Here is a 21775-nt window from a genome sequence, read left to right on the forward strand (position 1 = left end):
TCATGATCAAAGTTTAAATTAGGCACTGGCATTACAGAAAAGAAAAACTAAGCTATCTGGGCTTATACTGCATTACTTATAACTGTAAAATTGTATTTCATCATGAATACCTTCTTAAAAATGGCTACTTATTGACTTATGTCATATATTCCCTAGCTATAAAAAATGGCATTGTACTGATAAAAGCAATATAACCATTATTTTAAAGCATTCTACTCCAGGACAACAACCCTTCTCTACATTTCTCATTATTTTTAGGATTACAAATGATATTAATTCCTTTCTTTTTACAGAACCAAATACTTTGAGCCTCTATCAGATTTTTACTGTTTCTTAACTCCTTATGACATCATTTCTGTCTTATGCAATCAAAGTATGTGGTCCATCATTACACTATTTTCCTATGCCCTCAATTTTCTTATTACTGCCACTCTCCATTATATTCTCTTTCTGTAAAATTTCAACCCTTTTATGTGTGTCTCAACATATTCCACACCTGTGTATAAACACCTGAATTTTTTTGTTTGTTTTCTTCCTGGTCTCATATTAAATACAATTAACTAATTTTAAAAATCCTAGAAATGGGCCTAAGATCTTAGTTACTTCTTACTTTTGTCAATATTCTTGACAACCTTTCCATACCTATTTTTTCTCAAACTTCCACCCCTTTCATCACACTCCAATTGAGTTATTTCTTTCTCAGTTCAATATAAATGCAGCAAGAGAACTGCCTGCATATCACTGACCTATACCCAGATAGTTCAGTCTTCCCTCCTGTTCTATTGATTACTCCTAGCTGCAGCTAATCCACCTAAACTCTGAATAGGATCACCTGATTTTCTCTCACCTATGCAACATTATTCTAAAAACTGTCTTTTTTCTTGTCCAGATTATCACTTTTCCCTCCTTGATCAATTCACAAACATACTTGTTCACAAACATACTCTGATAACCTCTAGAAACCTCTATAGTTGTTACTTCACTTTGTTGATCTTCATAAAATAAAACTTAAAAGAGATATTTAGATCAGTGCTTTACAAACTACAATTTTATAAATTCATTAGCAATCTTGTTAAAATTGTTCTCCTGCAGTAAGTCTGGAGTGGGGTTTGAAATCCTGCATGTCTAATGAGATGTCAGTGAAACCTTAAAGCTTGTAGTCCTGGGACTCTACTTTGAACAGCCACACATTTTTCTCATTCCCTCTCGGACCCATGCAAATGAATGTTTATTCCCACCACTCTTTAGAAACATCACTAGCAATGGCTATTTAAATATCCCTTGTTAAACCTGATTGCTAATTAATTCAGTGTAACTCAATGTTTTTTCTTACACAATGGTCATTAAGCATCTGCATTATAGATTTTTCCAAGTAATGACTCAAGAATCCAGTATGCTGGAATATTTCACATAAAGTAGAACATGTGATTTCCAGGCATCCAGTGCAAGAGTGAGAGATGGAAGAATGGGTATTAGCACTAAAAGACTTTGGCCTGACTGGATACCCAGGATTTCTACTAAGATGCCATTAGCTAGAACATGTAGGAAATATAAAGGAAGCTCAGATAGATTTTGGAAAAGGAGGTGAGCTTGACTGTCTCTGCTACAGTCTCCAGAATCCAATCTGTTTGTCACAAGAGAAGTAACAGCCAGCTGTTTGTTGCCTCCTTCTTCTCTATTTGATGTGTCATTTTTGGTCATTTTGATTCTGTGCCCCTGTCCCATGCTACTTTGCACTGTTTCCTTTTAATTTCTCAGAGTAAAAGTCCATGAGAACTTAGATTTTTTTCCTCAAAGGCATCATAAGTAGTAATAATAATAACAATAATAATAATAATAATAATGGAGAAGTAAATATGGTTGCTAGTGCATAAAAATAATAGGGGAGAAGAGATAAATAAAAATATAATGGGATAAGGAAATCTTTATGATGATGAAATTGTTCTCTATTTTAATAGAGGTAGTGCTTACCTGAATCTAAACATACAATAAAATGGCAAAGAACTATTTCCACAAATTGTACTAATGTTGATTTCCTAGTTTTGATATTGATTATGGTTTTATAAGGTGTAACTACACCTTGAATCTCATAATACTATCTTTGCAACTTTATGTGTGTTATTTCTAAATAAATGCTAAAAAATGCACATTTTATTATTTTGTTCTATGAAATACTTTGGAAAATGCCATAAAATATCCATAAAGGTATGTTTCTATATATTTCTACATTGAGAGAATGTCTGTTTATTTGTAGAAGCCAAAGCAATATATTATTTATTTGTGTCTTTTAAATTTTCTTCACATGATACAGGCAGGACCATAGACTGGCTTATCCTAGAATAGGAATATTGTACTTTCGCTAACAATGAAATTACATTTTAGTCTTCTACCTTTTTTACAGAACTAATATTGTGGGCATATGATGAAATGAAAAGAGTATGGAGTTATAATAGGATTATGAGGGATGCTCAAATTTTTATTATTAACCTGGCATTAATTAACCAACTGTGTGATGTGTTTCAAGTCACTTAACCTCTAGTAAAACTAGCTTCTTACTTTAAAGAACATACAAATATAAAACTGGATATTAATGTCCTTTTATAGTTTCAAGGTTTACCTTAAGGATTTTGGTTTTTTTTTAAAGTGTAGATGTAAGTGCTATAGAAATGTCAAGCATTACATACAAATAAAGTAGGATTATTCAAACAATTTCTTACTAACATTTTCCTTTAATATAATTGAATACCATTCTCTATATTTAATGATCTAATTAGATATTATGCTAGTACATCACAACATTAAGAAACATACATCCATTCTTCTTTGATTAAAATAGTTTTTCATGTACTAAAACCCTAAAATTAGAGGTTGAATTATTTTAATACAATAACGTCAATGATGAGGTCACTCAACATTTTATGCGGCCTTTGTGTCTTTATGGTTTAGAATTTAGCACACAATTCAAACTCCAATTAACAGCATATCTTTTAAGTGGGGCTTGCATGCTATTGCTAATAAATTAAATTCTTTGTTGCTAAATTTTCTTGATGCTTCTATTCACATAACAATGAATGAGTTTTACATAAAGTTTTTTTCTTCTTCCCAATAAACATGTGTACTTGTGATCTTAGGGTTAAATAGTGAATTGGTTGACAAGTTTATGAACTTGGATACAAAGACTTTAAAACAAACTTCTGTAGATAACTTCTGGAGGACAGGTTGTCATTTTCAGCAGGAAGTCAGATATTTCCCCATTCAGTTCTCCCCAGCACAGACATATAAATTGTCTAAATCCCTACTTAGGCTATCGATAACTCAGAGAGCACATTTTCCTTTTGAAACTCAGTAGTTTACAGACATGACAAGAGTAGTCAGGTCACTCCCACAGGTGTATTTTAGAGTCACTCTGATGTGCCTATGAGAACATGTTGAACACAATCTGACTAATGCCTCTCAACCTTTCAATGAAATATGTTAATCCACCTTTTATAAAAATTGCAGTTAAACTCCAAACTCGGGCCCAATATCACTGCTTTATTCTATTCACAGGATTAAGGTGGGGACTAGAGAAAGGCAAGTGACCTTGCAGGGCACAGTGTTAAGGAAGCATTCATCTTCACATGGCATCAAGTGTCAAAAAGGCACTTACTCGCTAAAACCGGTTTGGCTCAGTGGATAGAGCATTGGCCTGTGGACTCAAAAGTCCCCGGTTCAGTTCCAGTCAAGGGCATGTACCTTGGTTGTGGGCACATCCCCAATGGGGGTGTGCAGGAGGCGGCTGATTGATGTTTCTCTCTCATCGATGTTTCTAAATCTCTCTCTCTCTCCCTTCCTCTTTGTTAAATATCAACAATATATATATATATATATATATATATATATATATATATATATATATATATATATATATATATATTTTTTTTTTTTTTAAATGCACTTACTCAACTCCAATGATAGTGTATAAACAAAATAACCATGGAGGTAAAACAAGTCACAATAAACCTAAATAAATTAAAATTGCACAATATATGCTCTCTATTCCTAATGGAATTAAATTAGATATTAAAAGAACATTTTTTGAGAAACCTTTAATTATTTGGAAACTAAACCAATTTCTAAAATAATCTGAGTTAAAGAAGTGATGGCAACTGAATACATATACACACAAAATATCAAAATTTATGAAATGTAGCTAAATCAGTGCTTAGAAGGATGTGTAATTTATAGTTCTAAGTTCTACATTAAAAATAAGTTCTCAAATCAATATCCTACATTTTTATCTTAAATGATTAGATAAAGAAGAGAAAACTGAACCCCCAGGAAAGAAAATGGTAAGATTAGAGCAAATTATTAAAACTGAGGAGACAATTTGATGAAACAAGGTCTTGTATTTGAGAGAAATAAAATTTACATATCTTTAGTTGAACTGACCAAGAAAAACAAACAAACAATAAAACAAAAACAAAACAAATTAACAAAGCCAGGATTTAAAGTGAGAATATCATTAATGATTATTCATAAATGAAAAGGATTATGTGGAAAAAACTATAAAAAAATACACCAACAAATTAGACCACTTAAGTGAACTAGACAAATTTTTAGAAAAGTGCAAGGTACTAAACTGTCTCAAGAAGAAATAGAAAATCTACACAGATCTACCAAATATATAAAGATTAGTATAAGTCACTATAAAGTTCATAAAAATATAGAAGATGACACATTTTATGAAGCCACTATATCCTTATAATAAAACCAAGTGAAGACACAAGAAAACTAAAACACAATATCACTTATGAATAAACATTTTAAGACTTCAAAATATGAGCCCACCAAATTAAATAATGTGTAAAATATTTTGTACTCTGACAAAGTGGAATTTTTTTGCAAGAATGCAAGATTGCTTTAACATTTGAAAATTAATATAATAGACCATATTATTAGCATGAAGGACAAAAATAAATGATCTTACTAGATGCAGAAAAAACACATGACAAAATCCAACACACATCCTATATAATCAAAAGCTAATATGCTAATTAGACCAAAGAGCAGTACGACCATCTGGACATCCTTCAGAATCTTCCTGAAGAAGCCAGGGCTGAACTGAGGCAGCTGTGAGGGCTGGCTGAGGATGTGAGGGGCTGTGATGGCTGAGCCCCTTACACGAATTTTGTGCATCGGGCCTCTAGTTTATTATAAAACTCTATAGAGATTATAATGAAAACAAAACACTCAACCTGAACAAAAGAATCTCTGGCAATTGTCCTGTTAACATCACACAAGTGATGTCAGGCTGAAAGATTTGCTCCTAAGAATGAGAACAAGACCATGATACCATTTGTCTAATCAACATTTCAGACAGTTTGCTAGCTGGGAACAAAAGGTATAAGAAAATACTGATTGAAGAAGGGGAAGTAAAACCATCTTTATTAACAAGTGCCATAATCTCATATGTAGAAAAGCATAAGAAATAATTGAGTTTGAAAAACATGCATGATACAAGGTAATATACAAAAAGGTAATTGCATTTCTATATCTGAGCAACAAAATTTCAAAAGTAAAGAAAATAATTTCCCTTACAATAGTATCAAATCGAGAAAATGCTAGGTATCAGTTTAATTCATTAAATGCAAAACTTTAACTGACAACTATAAAAGTTTACCGAGAGACATGAAAAACATATCTAAACAAATGTGGAGATATTGCATATTCATTGATTAGAACTCCATACTATTAACATGGTAATTCTTTCTAATTTTATTTATTGAATCATTGAAATCCCTATTGATATTCCTCCTGGCTTTTTGTATGGAAATTCACAAATGCATGTAAGACTTGGAACTGCAAAGAAAACAGGAAAACAATGAGATGGCTTCCTAACCTCAAATGTAATAACAAGTATCCAGACAATGTATTATTGCATATGAATAGGTATATTGGGTAGGTTGGTTAGTAGATTTTCATGTTAGTGAAAGAGGAAATTAAATGGATGGAAAAGATTATTTTCAAAACATTTTGTTGGGATAATTGTATATCAACATGTAAAGAAATTTATCCTATCTAATAAAGAGGGGATATGCTAATTGACCTTCAAGCCATCAAGATGGTGGCACCCATAGCCAATAAAGAGGAAATACGCTAATTGACTGTCCCATCTTCAAAGATGTTGGCACCCACAGCCACAAGATGGTGACACCCAGTCCCCTCAGTCCCCCAGCCACCCAGGGCTGACACAAGGCACAGGCAAGCCTCAGATGTAGGTTGCCCAGCTACCCAGGGCCGACTGAGCCTCAAATAACCAAGGCCAGCTTAGGCTTGTGCTGCTGGCAGTGGCAGTGGCAGCAGCAGAGGTATGATGGGGCGTCACCTTCCCCTGATCGATGGGTCGCCTCCTGCCCATGAACGCTCCTGATTGTGAGAAGGCCAGGCCGGGCTGAGGGATGCCTCCCTCCAGTGCATGAATTATAAAAAAGAAGATAGACAATAGCAAATGTTAGCAAAAATGTAGAGAAACAGAATATTGTATGCATTGTTGGTGTGAATTTAAAATGGTATAGTCACTTTGCAAAATAATCTGGTAATTTCTTAAAAAGTGATACAAAAATGTACCATAAATCTCAGCAATTCTAGCACTAGGGATCTGTCCAAGAGACACAAAATGCATATCCACACAAATATTTTTGTGTGAATTCATTACTTATAAAAGTTAGTTGATAAAAAGTAAATCTTAAATTTCTCATCACAAGGAAAACATTGATATAATGCATGATAATAAATATTAACTGAAGTTATTCTCATTTCTCAATATCTATATCATTAAGTTGTACATCTGAAACTCGTATTAATATTAAATGTCAGTTTTATCTCAAAAGTACAAAGTGAAAACAAGCCCAATTTTCATTAACTGATGAATGGGTAAGCAAAATGTTGAATACATTCACAATGTTGAATACATTGTGAATTCTCTTTGGCAGTATAACCAACAAAGTACTGATACATGATACAACCTGGAAAGTCCTCAAATTTTTATAATAAGCAAAAGAAGGCCATCACAAAAGACAACATATTGCACCATTCTGTTCATGTAATGGCCAGAAAAAGCAAATCTATAGAGACAGTATGATTAATGGTATCTAGGACTGGTGTTGGGAACTAAGAGCTCATCTTTTGGGTCATGGTAATGTGCTAAAACTGGATAGTACTGATAGTTGCAGAGTTAAATACATTTGCAAAAGCTATTGAATTATTTATTTGAAATTTGTTAATTCTATGATATATAAATTATACTACTAAATATTTGGTAAAGAAAAGGTTCCATGAACTCTACAGACTTTTTCTATCATAAGTTTTGCTACATGTCTATGTTCATATTTTATTTTTGTGTGTGATCTTTTAAGGTCCATTCTGTGAAGAGTCAGAGAGACATGTTTTTGTTGGAAAAGGGGAATTTGCCAAAGTGAAAGCTCTGCTTACATTTGTGAATGTGCAGAAGGATTTCTCAATCAAGACTGAAATTGATGATAAGAAGTGTTCATTAATACCAGGTAAGAATGGTAATGACTGCAATGATATTTCAAATGCAAGTGCTAATCTTACATACAAGAGAGCGGTTTTAAAACATTTTTACAGTTACCAAACAATTTCAAAAGTACAAATATTTGGTTTTCATTTTAAATTTTCAAGTTTAAGATATCTATCTTTCTTATTTAAAATTTCCTATTTTAAATGGAAACCCTGATTCCAAAAGCACTATTTAGTTTCATTGTTGCTCTTGCATCAAAATTCTCCCTTGTAAACAATGTAATTTTGTAAACTGTTTTTATTTTAATTTATTGGTTTTTAATTTTTTTTAGTTATTCGCTTATTTGATATATTTAAATTAAAACTTTTAATTTTAACATTTAAATAAATAATACTAAAAATAATTGTTCTCATAAATAACTACCTTATTTTAGTAATATTTATATTTGAATTCATATTTAAATATTAAAATTGTTTTTACTCACATATGTAATGATTATGCAGGCTGTCAACTGGGACCCAAGCTGGAGCCATCAGCCAGAACCTTATCTAACTACCCTGCATGGTTTGGGCATAGGTTCTGAAATAATTAGATTAACATTGGATGCCTTTTAAATTTGTCTTTGAATGCCCAGAGCTTCGCTTTTTGTATAGTCAGAAATTTGTTACATTTAAGTTGGAGAAATAAAGTCCCCAACTCTCAATTAGAGGAGTGGTGAATTCACATAGGAAGTATGTGAATTCTTTTGACATTTTGGAAAGTAAAATCTTCCACTACATGCTTATGAGAATAATGTCCACGTTTTAATCATTTCATCATCTTTGTAGTACCTCAAAACTTTAATAAAAACACTTTTTAATGTTTTCAAGTTACCATATGCATCTCTGCACCAATATTGACAGGCAAGCTTTGTAAGAGACTTCAAATGCCATGTGATTCATTTCCTTGCAAGAGTAATGCAACATACAGAAACCATGAGAAAAATTATCATTGCAAGTATAATTCATTTGTTATTTGATTAAATAAAAAATATATGAATTTTAAAGAAATGTTCTATTTTAAACTTAAAATATATTTAATAAATATAGTAATTGATTTAAAGTAGCAACTTTAAAAAATATATATTTTATTGATCTTTAACAGAGAGGAAGGGAGAGAGATAGAGAGCTAGAAACATCGATGAGAGAGAATCATCGACCAGCTGCCTCCTGCACACCCCCTACCAGGGATGTGCCCACAACCAAGGTACATGCCCTTGACCGGAATTGAACCTGGGACCTTTCAGTCCATAGACCGACGTTCTATCCACTGAGCCAAACCGGTTTCAGCAGAAGCAACTTTTTTAATGTGATTTTATGAGTTGTTTAATTATTGTGGTATTGATTTTGAATAAATATTTAAGAAATTCTCAGGTATAATTTGACATACAGTAGTAAAACATATATTTGGTTACATAATGATGATTTTTTTAGGATAAAAATAATATTTGAAGGTCTAGAAAAAGAGATAAATATATGTACCCACAATATTATTTATGTTATATAAATACCATATTTTCCGGCGTATAAGACGACCCCCTAATTTTACAGTTAAAATATAGGTTTAGGCCTATATTCACTGCATAAGACTACCCCCCACTTCCGAGGCAACACCAGTTCTTTTTTTAATAAACCGCCTCTCTGACTCTGGCCAATCTGAGCAGGCTTTTTACTAGAACACAATGTAGCTTCGGGTACAGAACGTGTATAATTTGCATGCATAAAAAGCCTGCTCAGATTGGCCAGAGTCAGAGAGGTTGTCTATTAAAAAAAAAAACTGGTGTTGCCTCGGAAGTGGGGGGTAGTCTTATACAGCGAATATAGGCCTAACTGTAAAATTAGGGGGTCGTTTTATACACCTGGTCATCTTATATGCCGGAAAATACGGTACCATATTAATATTATATTTTGAAAGTATAGAGTAACCATCTCTTCCTTCAATTCACAGAAACCAGCTGACAAATTTTAGTTAAGGTCTTTAGGCAAACTCTTTAGAAAGCAGTGCTTTCTTTAATAAGAATTGCTAAAAAAAAAAGTTACCCATTTGTAAATGACAGAAGTGACCTAGTTATCTGGGTCTATAATTTTAGTCCATCATAAATAGTTTTATAGATATTTCCTCAGACCATTAAGAAGTATAATTTGTACTCTCCACTCTTGCTTGAGTTTTATGTGACTGCTTAAAGTAAGTTCTGTTAGGCATTACTGAAAGGCAATAAATAGGCTCAAGTTTTAGAATATTCATAAAAGCAGAAAATTAAAATATCTGGTACAGAAAAGACTTAAACTGGAAAATAATAACTTAGAACATGTATATGCATCATAGTCGTACAATGGATAGCATTTTCATCAATTTTAAAGGAATCTAAACATAAGGTTTACAAACATTACATTTTTAAAATGTAACATTTTCAAACAAGAATTAAATTTGATCATTATGCCAAGATATTGAAAGTTCTAACCCATCCAGTCAAGTTTGTATATACATTCAATCTTAAGTCAATTTACCAATAAACCCAATTATTATTCTTAGAAAAATAGTGACTTTTGATTTATAACTTCTAATTTTTATAATATTTGTATATATATTATTTTACTTTGAAAAGTCAATTTTTTTAGAATATGTAAGTATGATATGAATATGAGTAAATATGCATTTATAATGTTTGTTTTCATTTTTATTCAATATGATGCTTTTGTTAGCCTTTATTAATAGCACTATTCTGGCTGTTTAGAGGCTTTCCTTTTTCCTTTTTTTTTTCTTTTCTTTTACATTTCATCATGTAGGGGGAAAATTGACAATCAAAAACAAGATATTTGATAACGAAATATGTAAAGACTAGAGGTCCAGTGCATGAAATTTGTGCATGAGTAGGGTTCCTAGGGCCTGGCTGGTGAACAGGCCCATTCTGTAATGCAACTGGTAGGGCAATGGGTGGCCCCTGCTGGCACCCTCCTTGGCCAGGCTGGTATTGCCCGCTGGGTGGCCCTGCCCTCTGCCACCGCCACCAGTTGCCTTCCTCTGTGGAGGGGACCAGCTGGGCGATCAGAGGGCCCCTGTGGCACTCGCCTTGGCTGGTTTGAGGCCACTGGGCTGGGGACAGCTCCTGATTTCCACCAGTCATTCCACTGTTTGGTTGATTTGTATATAAGACTTTTATTACATAGGACTAGAAGCCCCATGCACAAAATTTGTGTTGAAGTCCCCTCAGCCCAGCCTGCACTTTCTTCAATTTGGGACCCCTTGGGGGATGTCTGACTAGGCCTAAACCAGCAGGAGGACATCTCTCTCACAATCCTGGACCACTGGCATCTAATTACCTGCCTGCCTGCCTGGTTGCCCCTCAACCCCCCCACCCCGATGGCTTGATCGCCCCCCCACCCTCCTAAGCTAGCTTGATTGTCCCTAAATGTTCCATGCTACTGGCCAGCTCATCCCCTACTGCTCCCTCCCTGCAGGCCTAGTCACTCCTACCTGCCCCCCCTTCTGCTGGCCTGGTCATCCCTTACTGTCCCCCCTGCCAGCCTGGTCACTCCAATCGCCCCCCTCTACCAACCTGGTTGCCCCTAACTGCTCCCCACTGCCAACCTGGTCACCCCACACATACTGCTTATTCAGTCCTTTGCTTGTCCTTCACTAATCCTCATCCTGGCCTGGTCATAGGCCACCATCTTGTGATAGTGTGAGGATGTGAGGGTTAATTTGCATATTACTACTTAATTATATAGGATTGGGAGAGGTTGTTTCTCTTTTTTCTGTGTCCATCACAGAAAAGGAAACAGTCCAGTTGCTGAGTGGAGGAACTGGGGGTTAAGAAATTAAAGAAAGAAAGAGAGCTAGACTCAGAAATATATTTATAAAGCTGGGAGCTAGGTGGGAGCCATTCTCTCTGATGGAGAGGCAGAGGGCACCTGAGCCACACAGCAGAATTATTTTATAGGATCAAAGCAGCTTATTTGCATTCTTTTTTTAAAAAATATATTTTACTGATTTTTTACAGAGAAGAAGGGAAAGGAACAGAGAGGCAGAAACATCGATGAGAGAGAAACATCGACTAGCTGCCTCCTGCACAGGCCCCACTGGGGATGTGCCCGTAACCAATGTACATGTCCTTGACCCGAATTGAACCTGGGACCCTTCAGTCCTCAGGCCGACGCTCTATCCACTGAGCCAAACCGGTTTTGGCTTTATTTGCATTGTTAAGTAGGCCCTAGCATTACTAGATTTACATATCTAGACCAGCCCCTGCCAACACCTGGACAAAGGTAAAACTGAATAACATCCCCCGCCTTCTTGGAAAGGTGTAACCAGGGACATGACTCTGCCAGTGCCTCAAGCTCAGCTGACAATTTAAAGAAATGTTCTTGTGCCTTCTCAGGGAGCCCTCTTCATAGGATTATGTCTAAATCTGAAATTTTGCCTCTAAATCTTTTATTTTCTCCACCCAAATTCTAACATATTTCATGGTAAAATAATGTTCTATTTTACTCTTAGCTTGTTTTTTTCTCATCTGTTTCTTAGTCACTGAATTACAATTATAGTTGGTCCTACTCCAGTGTCAATTCAATACATTAACATATTTTATTTTTCTAAAGTCAGTTTCCACATGTCATTAGTACGTGTGATGACTCACTATATTAGCCATGCATAGAGTTAAGGTTTTCAATTTCTATAACAAGTAAACCTAATTAAGCATGCATTGTGACTTTGAAAGAGAACAGTGTACAACAGAATTCACATAGGTCAACATATTTCTTTTCAACATAGAATAAGTTGCATTTCCACATTTATTTTGAAAAATGCTTTTAAAAATAGGAGTCACATATTTAAGTGAAGAATTTGTTAATTAATGAAAGGTGTCTGCTTGGTCACTCAATAATTTTCAACTAAAAGGACAACTAAAAGTTATTAATTGAGATAAATAACTCAATTTCTTTGAGTTATTTATCTCAAAAGCTGAGCGGCTATATTTTTCTTTCTTTGAAATTCAAAGCCCTATTTGTAAGGGTAACTTTGCCTTTTGAATAAATAATTTTAAAATTTAACAAACCAAGATGTTCAATTTTATATATGGTTTTATAATTTATATTTTTGTTGTAAACTATATACTATTGAAAATATCTAGGATGTTGATGAATTTCCTCATCAAGACTATTTTTTTACTGTTCATATAATTTTATATTTTGGGGGGACTATTACAGGTGACAGAAGTCATCCTCAGATCTTGTCCCCTACATGCCTCATTTTGAGAATATATGCTCACATTAGTACAGTTTTTTTCATTAGTCCTGGACCTATTAATTTTCTTTTGAGCATGATATGCGAATCGACTGAACGGTGGAACAACCAGTCACTATATTGCATACTAACCACCAGGTGGCACACGCTAAACATCTGTGCTTTCCCCGGTGGTCAGTGTGCTCCCACAGTGGGAGTGCTGCTCAGCCAGAAGTCGGGCTCATGGCTGGCGAGCACAGCGGTGGTGGTGGGAGCCTCTTCCCCTCACCCCCCTCACAGCAGTACTAAGGAGCAGCAAGCAGGTGGGTGGTAAGGAGAGAGGGGTCCCCAACTTGGGGGGGGGAGCACAGGCTGGGCTGAGGAATACCTCATCCCCAGTGCATGATTTTTGTGCACCAGACCTCTGGTAAATAATAAAACATTATGACAGAAGTTAGTATAGACCTACATACATAAAGGTTGAATTAATATCATGTAATCCCTAAGTATTCAAGGGCATAGATGATCAAATGAATTTTAGCCCCATAATTCTCTGTACAATTTCTAACATTCCTTAATATCCACTACTCTTCTACTGTACTTTCAGGATCATTTTGTCAGCAGCCAATTCTCTAATACCACAATTTCTTTTGTATTCCTTCCTTTCTATCCATAATCTGTGTACAGCTGCCGAGAAAGTATAGATAGCTTCTTTGCCTTTGTTACCACATCCCAACCATTTTTATTCTCCTCCTATTCTTGAAGGAGAAGCCTAGGCATTTTTAGCAAATGATATCAGCTATTCATTTTCTCTCTCTAATTCTATGTTACTTCCTTCCAATGCTCCTTTTCAAAGAATCTCCTCTTTTCTCAATTCCTACCCCTTCCCCTTTTAAAGGTTTTAGTGTATGTCATTTTCTTTCCCACTGTTGTCATCTTCCTAATGATTTCTATATCCATCTTGGAAACCCACCCATCTTGGTTGTGTAAATTCTTTGACAATTATTTTACAACTAGAGGCCCGAAGCACAAAGATTTGTGCAAGAATAGGTCTTCCTTCCCTTTGCTGCCTGAGCAGTCTTCACTCTGGCTGGAGTTGCCTTTTTGCTCCACCCCAGAGCCGCCTTTCCACCTTCCCATGTTGCCTAGAGGCCCTGAGCAGCTGGGGCAGTGCAGAACTCCTGCATCATTGCCATAGCAACAATTCAAGCTTCCCGCCCCACCCCACAGCCACTCAGCAACTGCGTATGCAAATTAACCTGTCATCTTTGTTGGGTTAATTTGCACACTCACTCCTGATTGGCTGGTAGGTGATGCGAAGGTATGGTCAATTTGCATCTTACTCTTTCATTAGTTTAGATTAGTTTTTCCTCCTCCCCCTGTTCTTGGTTCATTTCTCATGGTTTTATAATTTATCATGACCCATATTTGCACACCCCCAACTTTTTGTTTTATATATTTTCACACTCTAATCTATACTGGATGCATTTCAAGCTCACTCACTCATATACTCTATCCACAAAATCATCTACACTAATAAAAGAGAATTATGTAAATTGACCATACCTCCACAACATTACCAGCCAATCAGGAGTGACTATGTAAATTAATCCAACAAAGATGGTGGGTTAATTTGCGTGCGCAGGCGCAGAGTGAAGACTGAAGGCTCTGGATTGAGCAAAGACTGAAGATGACTGAAGACTGAAGATTAAAGAGGTTGGTCTTCTCCATTGCAGCTGGAGCAAAGGCCAGTTTTCTCCAGAGGAAAACTGGTGCTGGCAGCCAGCCGAAGGAAGGCCTATTGCATGACTCTTCCTGCAATGGGCCACTTGTGTAATATGTTTCTATAAACAACAGTACCTCTAATTATTTGCTCTCTTCTGTCCCTTAACCTTGGCAGGTCCTTATTTTCCTTTTAACAAAGCATACCTGTATATTCACTCTCAAGCTCCTTATCTCCCTATGTCCCATTTACTGGAAAACACCAAATGTGCTTAATAATGCATCCCACCAGGTAAGCCTGTGTCTATTTCCACGCATATATATGTGGCATCTCAAACTTGAAATATTCCAAAGTAATAGTTGACATACACCTGCTTTTCTGTCAGTGTTCTTTAGACTTATCTTTGCTTTTTTGTATCTTTTTGTCAATCTACTTCTTGTCCATCAGCAAACCTTCAAGCTCTCCCATAAGTTTATATCATGATTGTAAACATTTTCATCATTATGAAGTTAACACTCTTTTAAAGCCACCAAAAATCTTCATTGGAACAGTTCTGTAATCCTCCATTTGACCTTCTTGCTTTAACTCATCATGAAAGTATATGTAGAGTAGTGAATGAAATTCAGCATCATTGAGAAAGCTAATATTTGGTTAGAGAGTTAAGTGACATGATGGGCCATGCAGCTTTCAAGGGGAACAATGTCCATGGCAGAGGGAGCACCAAATGCAAAATCCCTCTTCTATTGGGGCCATAATAATGAGACTAGTCTGCAGAAAGCAAGAGAGGGTGGGAGAACAACCAAAGATCAAAAAAAAAAAAAAAAAAAAAAAAAAGATTAGGGCAGTTGCAGATCACACATACCATTTTAATCTCTTTCATATTCACTTTAAGTAAACTAGGAAATACTGCAGGGTTTCTAGCAAATGAGTGATATTATCCTATATCTTAAAATGATGCTTTGGCTGTTGTGTTGAAAACTGGAGAGATGCACAGTCAATGTAAAGAAACCAGTTAGAAAATAATGTAGTAGTATAGACAGGAGAAGCAAGAAATGAAACAAGATGGGAGAGAACTGGTAAAAAGGGGTTGAATTATGGATATGTTTTTAAGATGTAATCAATAGAATAACCCAGTATAAGGGAATTTTTTCTAAGAATATACTAGGTGAGATAAAGAGTTACAAAGGTATAGTCATATATACTACAGTTTTGGCCAGAGCAACTAGAAGACAGTTTTGTCATTTTCTTATGTAGTAGCAGCTACAGATAAAGCAAATTTAAGATGGTTTGGCACATAAAAGAATATATATTTTTTTAAATCATGCTACTTCCCCCTCTATCATTCAATGGGTTGTTCTTGCAACATTTACATTATTTAAAATTCTTATAAGTCTAGTTATATTTTGCTCCTGCATATCTTCTCACTGTAATTTCCTACTGTGTTCTCTTTGATTATTCAATTTCTGCCAGAAACCATAATAATTTGATAGGCATTTCTCTCAGGTTTTTGTTCAGATAAATATCTATAAAAGGCTTTCCTGTCAATCTTGACAAACATTTCTAAAATCTTTCCTCTCTCTCCATTTTACCTGATTTTATTTTTAAATTTTTATAGCACTTATCACTATCAGTTATTATGTTCATATGCCTTTAAATTTTCTCCCTGTCCCATAGTCTAGTATACATTAAGATACATAATTTTTTTTATTTTAATATTTTCATGTTGGCTCTTTATATTCAGAAGTTGAAGTAAGTCATGCTAATATCACTGCAAAAATGCAGATCTTTTTGTCTATTAATTTTATTTTAAGGTTTAAAGAACTATGAAATGAATCATTTATATTGTGGGAACTGATAGTCACTCAGTTGCCCAGCTTATGCAAAGTTGGTAGATTGATGAAATGAGTAGTCTTTAAGTCTAGACTACTACCCTTTACCTCTTTGCACACAATATGCCACAATTGCCTAACCCTTACAGCTTCCAACTACACGGTAACACTTAGCTTGTCTATGTCCATACAAATCACAGTGAGTAAGCATATATTGGCATTACAAAGCTTCTGTTGCAAGAATAGTTCTTGTTTACCTTAAAGATTATTTTTTTTCTGCAAGAAGTGAAATATGTACACGAAAGTATGGAAACTGATAAAAGTAACTGCATCAGAATCCCCATCTATTCACAATAAAGCAACAACAACAACAACAAAACAACAACAAAAGAAAAAAGTGCACCACAATGCTTTCATTAAATTAAAACTTATAACTCAGTCATAAATGGTTCAAGCCCTGAAAAAAAAAAAAAAAAGGTACCAAACCCCCCCTCAAACTCTTCAAACAAACGAGGGGATTATTTCAAGATAACAGAGTCAGGGAAGTTATTGGGAGTTACTTTGTAAGGATCTCCTTTTCATTCCCTAGAGTAGTACATATTTTAAAAGAGCTATTTCAGCAGCTAAAAAACTTTAAGCAAGAATATACTCCCAATCCAAATATGGACCCTGTTGGCATCCTGTCTTTGAAGCTAGCTCTTTTAAAAAAATCAAATATATTTAATTTTCAATTCCCACTTCTGTTTTATAGGGTGGTTACTTTGTTATTTTAATACATTACTTCAGTCATTTTCTAGCACTCATTTATGTTTGCTAGAAAATGACTGAATATTGCACATTTAATTTTTAATGTTATGGCTTCCTTGATATTTTGAAAAATCTTTTAAAATTATATTTAAGATGTACTATATATTTAGTCTGACAGATTTTTAAATTTTATTCTGTGACTTTTCTATACTTCAGAAATAAAAGTAATCCAGCATTTATGTATTGCAAGAAATATTCTGTTTACCAAAATGCTGATGATAAAACTTTGCACTGGTATTGCTGTCATTACTCTGCTCCACTGCAGTGTCCCCAACAGAGCCTGATGCTTCTCATTAAAATCAGTGGTATTTATTCCATAAGTAAGTGAACAAAGTTTTTGATACTCTGTCAAATAGGGTTAAGCCAACTGTTAAAAAATATTGGCCTAATTGGAATAATCCAACCTAATAATAGGAATTTAAGGCAGTTATGGGAAATATCTTTGGTGGTAGCTGGGGGGCAGGAGAGGATGTGTGTTTGTGTGTTTTTTCCTCACTTTTCCACTAACTTATAAAATTCCCATTATCTTTGTTTTTTTCCCCTTATGTGTATATTTTTAGTTCCTCTCTACTTTTCTGTATGTAATCTCCTTTTTACACTTAAAATTACATCGTAAACATTTTCATCACTATTATTTAGGTTCCTCTTATCCGCCAGTCACACCAAAATATTCCTTATTTCCTAGTACTTTCATGTTTATTATGAAAAAATATATAGATGTGAGTTGTTTATTTTTCTTTCTTTTTTGCAAAGTATTTAACTATACTTTGGGTATTAAATAAACATGGTGATCTAAAAGGTATTTTTTAAATGTTTTTTATTGATTTTTAGAGAGAAGAAAAGAGAGGGAGAGAGAGATAGAAACATTAATGAGAGATGAGAGAGGCATCAATATCAATTGGCTGCTTCCTGCATGCCCCAGCTGTGGATCTAGCCTGCAACTGTGGGCATGTGCCCTGACAGAGAAATCAAACTAGTGATCTTCTGGTGCATAAGTCAGCACTTAACCACTGAGCCACACTGGCTGGGCTAAGAGACATAAAGGCTGCTGGACACTTGGGCAGCGGAAATTAGTGAGGTTTCAGCTCTCTGACTATCTAAAAACAACCAAAAACAATTTCTGCAGATTTTTTATGTTTTGTAAATTAGTATAAGAAACACCAGGTCAATACCTAGAAAATAATGCATACTTAATCAGCATAAATACTATAAATATTTGAGGGTAAGTCAAAACCAGCCCCTTAGTATTTTTGTATCCTTTGCCAGAAAGAATCAACTAAGTTCTGAATTGAAGGACTGAAGCCTCTCAGTGGCAGGAAGTGGGAGTGCTGTCAGTGATATCTTGGAGGAGAGAGGCCAGGTCATTGACTCTGAAGAGGGACTTGTATAATAGTTTCAACTTTCTTAGCACAATTGGCCTCTATCTGCTGAAGGATCCACCACTTAGGACACTGTAGCAACAGACCTGAGACCTTTGAGTTAGCAAAGAAAAATATCTCATGCAGGAGAGACCAGCAAATTAAATGAAGAAAATTAATTAAAATAAAACAAATATAACTTGTGGGTATTTGAGTCCCTGGAAGAGAGAGAGGGCAACTAAATTAAATTACTACAGTCAAAATAAGTAAGGAGACTCATGAGAGCACATGCACATATCCACACACCAAGACTGCGGCTAGAAAATATACTTTTTAATTAAATAAATTAGTTGAAAATTTTAAAGAGAAATGCTGTCCCAAATTATAGAAGTCTTAGCTATTTCCATAAAAGAAAAGTGTTTTAAAGTAGAGGGAGAAAAAAGAAATGAGGATCTGCTATTATCTTCATATTCATACATGATTCTCCCAGTAAACTCTTGTGGTTTTATGAAATAGTAATTTGCCCATAAAGCTGTCCCTGCCAAACTTGGGAGAAGTAGCCACTACTTGTCCTCTTTAACTTGACCTCTCCCACTAAAAGATGAACTTCATGTGGGAAAGGAATTTGTTCACGGAAATATGCACCATGCCTAGAAAAATAACTATGTAGTAGGAACTTAAGAATTATTTGTTGAGGACTTAATGGATGAATTAGTTAATGAATCATGATGAAGAAAGTTGAGTATTTTGGAATGTAGATCAAGGGAATGTAACACGTGAATGATAGCAGCTCTAGGAGTAACAAGAATATATGGAGGAAAAGTAATCGTTAATCAAGTTGTAGGATATTTCTCTGAGTTGGAGAAAGCACTGAGACTGCATATTAAAAAGGCTCTCTAGCAGAGCTAGATTGATGGATAGAGAAACACCTATCAAGCTGCAAGGTGGAAAAAGACAATTTATTTGCAAAGAAAAAAATAACCAGAGTGGCACCACATTGTTTATTTGTAATGCGGATAGCTGCAAGACAGTGAAAGAGCTGCAGAGACAGTGGAAACCATCTATGAGCTGCTGAGAGAAAATACTGCCTCCCCAAATATTTTACCTGGCTGCTGTATATTGGTTGTTGAGAGAAATATTTATGTATATGCTGAGATTCAGAAAACCTATCATTTGAGTCATGTATATGAAGAAAATAAGTATTCTTACTAAATATGAAATGGACTAGAATAGGGAAAATGTGTGTTCATGTGCACACATGCATGTACATGCATGCACATGCACTCACAAAGGTAAATCTAAATTGACAATTATATAATATCTGGGTATTAAAATATAGCCCTTAAAAGAAATTAGATATCCAGTGAAGGAGACTGTGTTTAGAATCTAGAACTAAAATATGTTACTATTTAAGCAATACCTTGTAGTGAGGAGGGAAAAAACAACAACACATAGATATCAAAATTATGTATCCACATTGTGAAATAATTAAAAATTTGTTTGCAAAAAATAATAAAGAATGTGATTGATTATATATCAGGGAAAGAGAAGGTTACCATTAATGAAATGAAAATATTTGGTATCATTTCTTAATTATGAAGAGGAAAATTGCAATAAATAACTTAAACTAGGGGAAAAGAAACACTGTAAATTATTAAATATGAGAACATATTAATTATATAAAGAAAGTTACCAAATACTACATACACTGTAGTTTCCTTCATGTTAGTAAAGGTCAACAACATTTTCATCAAGTCTTATTCTTTCTGCCTCCTGAATGTCCCCTCTATTTTTTCTTCTCCATACTGCTATAGAATACATCTCATTTCTCCAGCATTGCTATCATAGTCCCTTCATTAATCTCCAAAATAGTCTTATAAAAATTTACACCCATTTTAATGCTAGGCTACTTATAAATAAATCTAGGCATGCTAGTTCAAATTTCATTTTTTTTAAACTTTTTCATAACACTTCAGGATCAGTTCCAAATGGAACCCAGATAATGCATGTTATATAATACTGAGGATGCGGGAGCAGGGGCATATGGCTGTCTGATATAAAGTTAAGCAAAACTGGAATTAAGTATGCCCATGATTTTCACTTGTGGTGTTCCCATGTGACTCAATAGGCACATGGGAACACCACAAAAAAAAAAAAAAAAAAAAAAGAAAACATGCAGTACCTAACTGTTTAGTCTGGGCCGCTGACCTCTTTTTCCTTAGATTGTCCAAATAATAATTAAAAAAATGACAACAACCAATACAATATCTGTCTGGTGTGACTGAATCAAAGTTATATTTATTTTTTTTATCAGATGAGCAAAATATATGTTTTTTGGTGTGCTGCAGAATTTAGTAATTATTTTATGAGTGCCATGAAATTAAAAAAGTTGAAAATTACTGAAGTATGTACTTAAAGATTTTAATGGGACATAGTAGAGCCCTGTTAAAGGCAATTAACTGTAAACATGACTATACACATTCATGCATATTATATTGGAATATATGTGGACCTGGAAAATATATGAGGGAAGGTGGGAAGGTAGAAAGGCAAAAAGAAGAAGGGCGGGGCAAAGGAAGGAATGAAGGGAGTGGGGGAGAAAGAAAACAAGGAAGGAAGGGAGGGAGAAAGGAAGAAAAGAAAAGAAAAAGAAAGAGGAAAGGATCTGCAAAACCTAAATCTCCATAAAGGAGAATTCGTCTGAAGGACGGGAATGAGTACCATTACCTGAATTCATCTAGTGAGCACCTGATTGTAAAGAACTACGTGTGAACCAAAAGGACCTATGTATGTAGCCCTCTGCTGTGGGACTCTTCCAAATGCACAGGTCTCCACGGTTGCAGAGCAGTTCTCCAGCTGCCTTATAGAAGAAGTCTGAGTTCCAGATGTCAGTGAAATCAGCCAAGCTATGGCCAGTGAAAGGCTGAGAAGAAGCTTGGGCTGATAGTGGAATCGTCACGAGTAGGAAAAAGGCATGGTTGGACTAGAATAAATGTGCAGATGTGAGTAGTAAAATGTGCATAATATTCTGGGCAGAGTGATAGCTGTCTCAGTAGAGCCAGCATGAAAGTTTAGTGCTGCTGCTCAGTACCTAAGAACTTGAATTAACAAAGAGATCAAGTGTAAGAAGTAGAAGCTCCAGCAACGCTAAGGTTTGGGAGATCCCATATATACTAGTCCTAGGGGTTGGCAGATAAGTGAACTGCCAACCCATAGGCAACTGCAAGCAGTTTTAAAGGTAAGCAGAAGAGCCTTAACTTCTCTTTGAATTCTGATCCAA

General features: G+C 34.9%; 1 protein-coding gene across 1 annotated transcript in view; it reads left to right on the top strand.

Moving 5' to 3' along the window:
• EYS (eyes shut homolog) overlaps positions 1-21775 on the top strand; it is a 1188193-nt gene that overhangs the window by 57595 nt on the left and 1108823 nt on the right. Inside the window, 3 exon segments of the mRNA XM_036415133.1 lie at positions 7421-7508; positions 7510-7583; positions 8392-8518. Of these exon segments, the coding sequence (XP_036271026.1) occupies positions 7421-7508; positions 7510-7583; positions 8392-8518 (289 nt within the window).

The sequence above is a fragment of the Pipistrellus kuhlii genome, unplaced genomic scaffold (genome assembly GCF_014108245.1).
Source record: "Pipistrellus kuhlii isolate mPipKuh1 unplaced genomic scaffold, mPipKuh1.p scaffold_m20_p_5, whole genome shotgun sequence".
Taxonomy (NCBI): Eukaryota; Metazoa; Chordata; class Mammalia; order Chiroptera; family Vespertilionidae; genus Pipistrellus; species Pipistrellus kuhlii.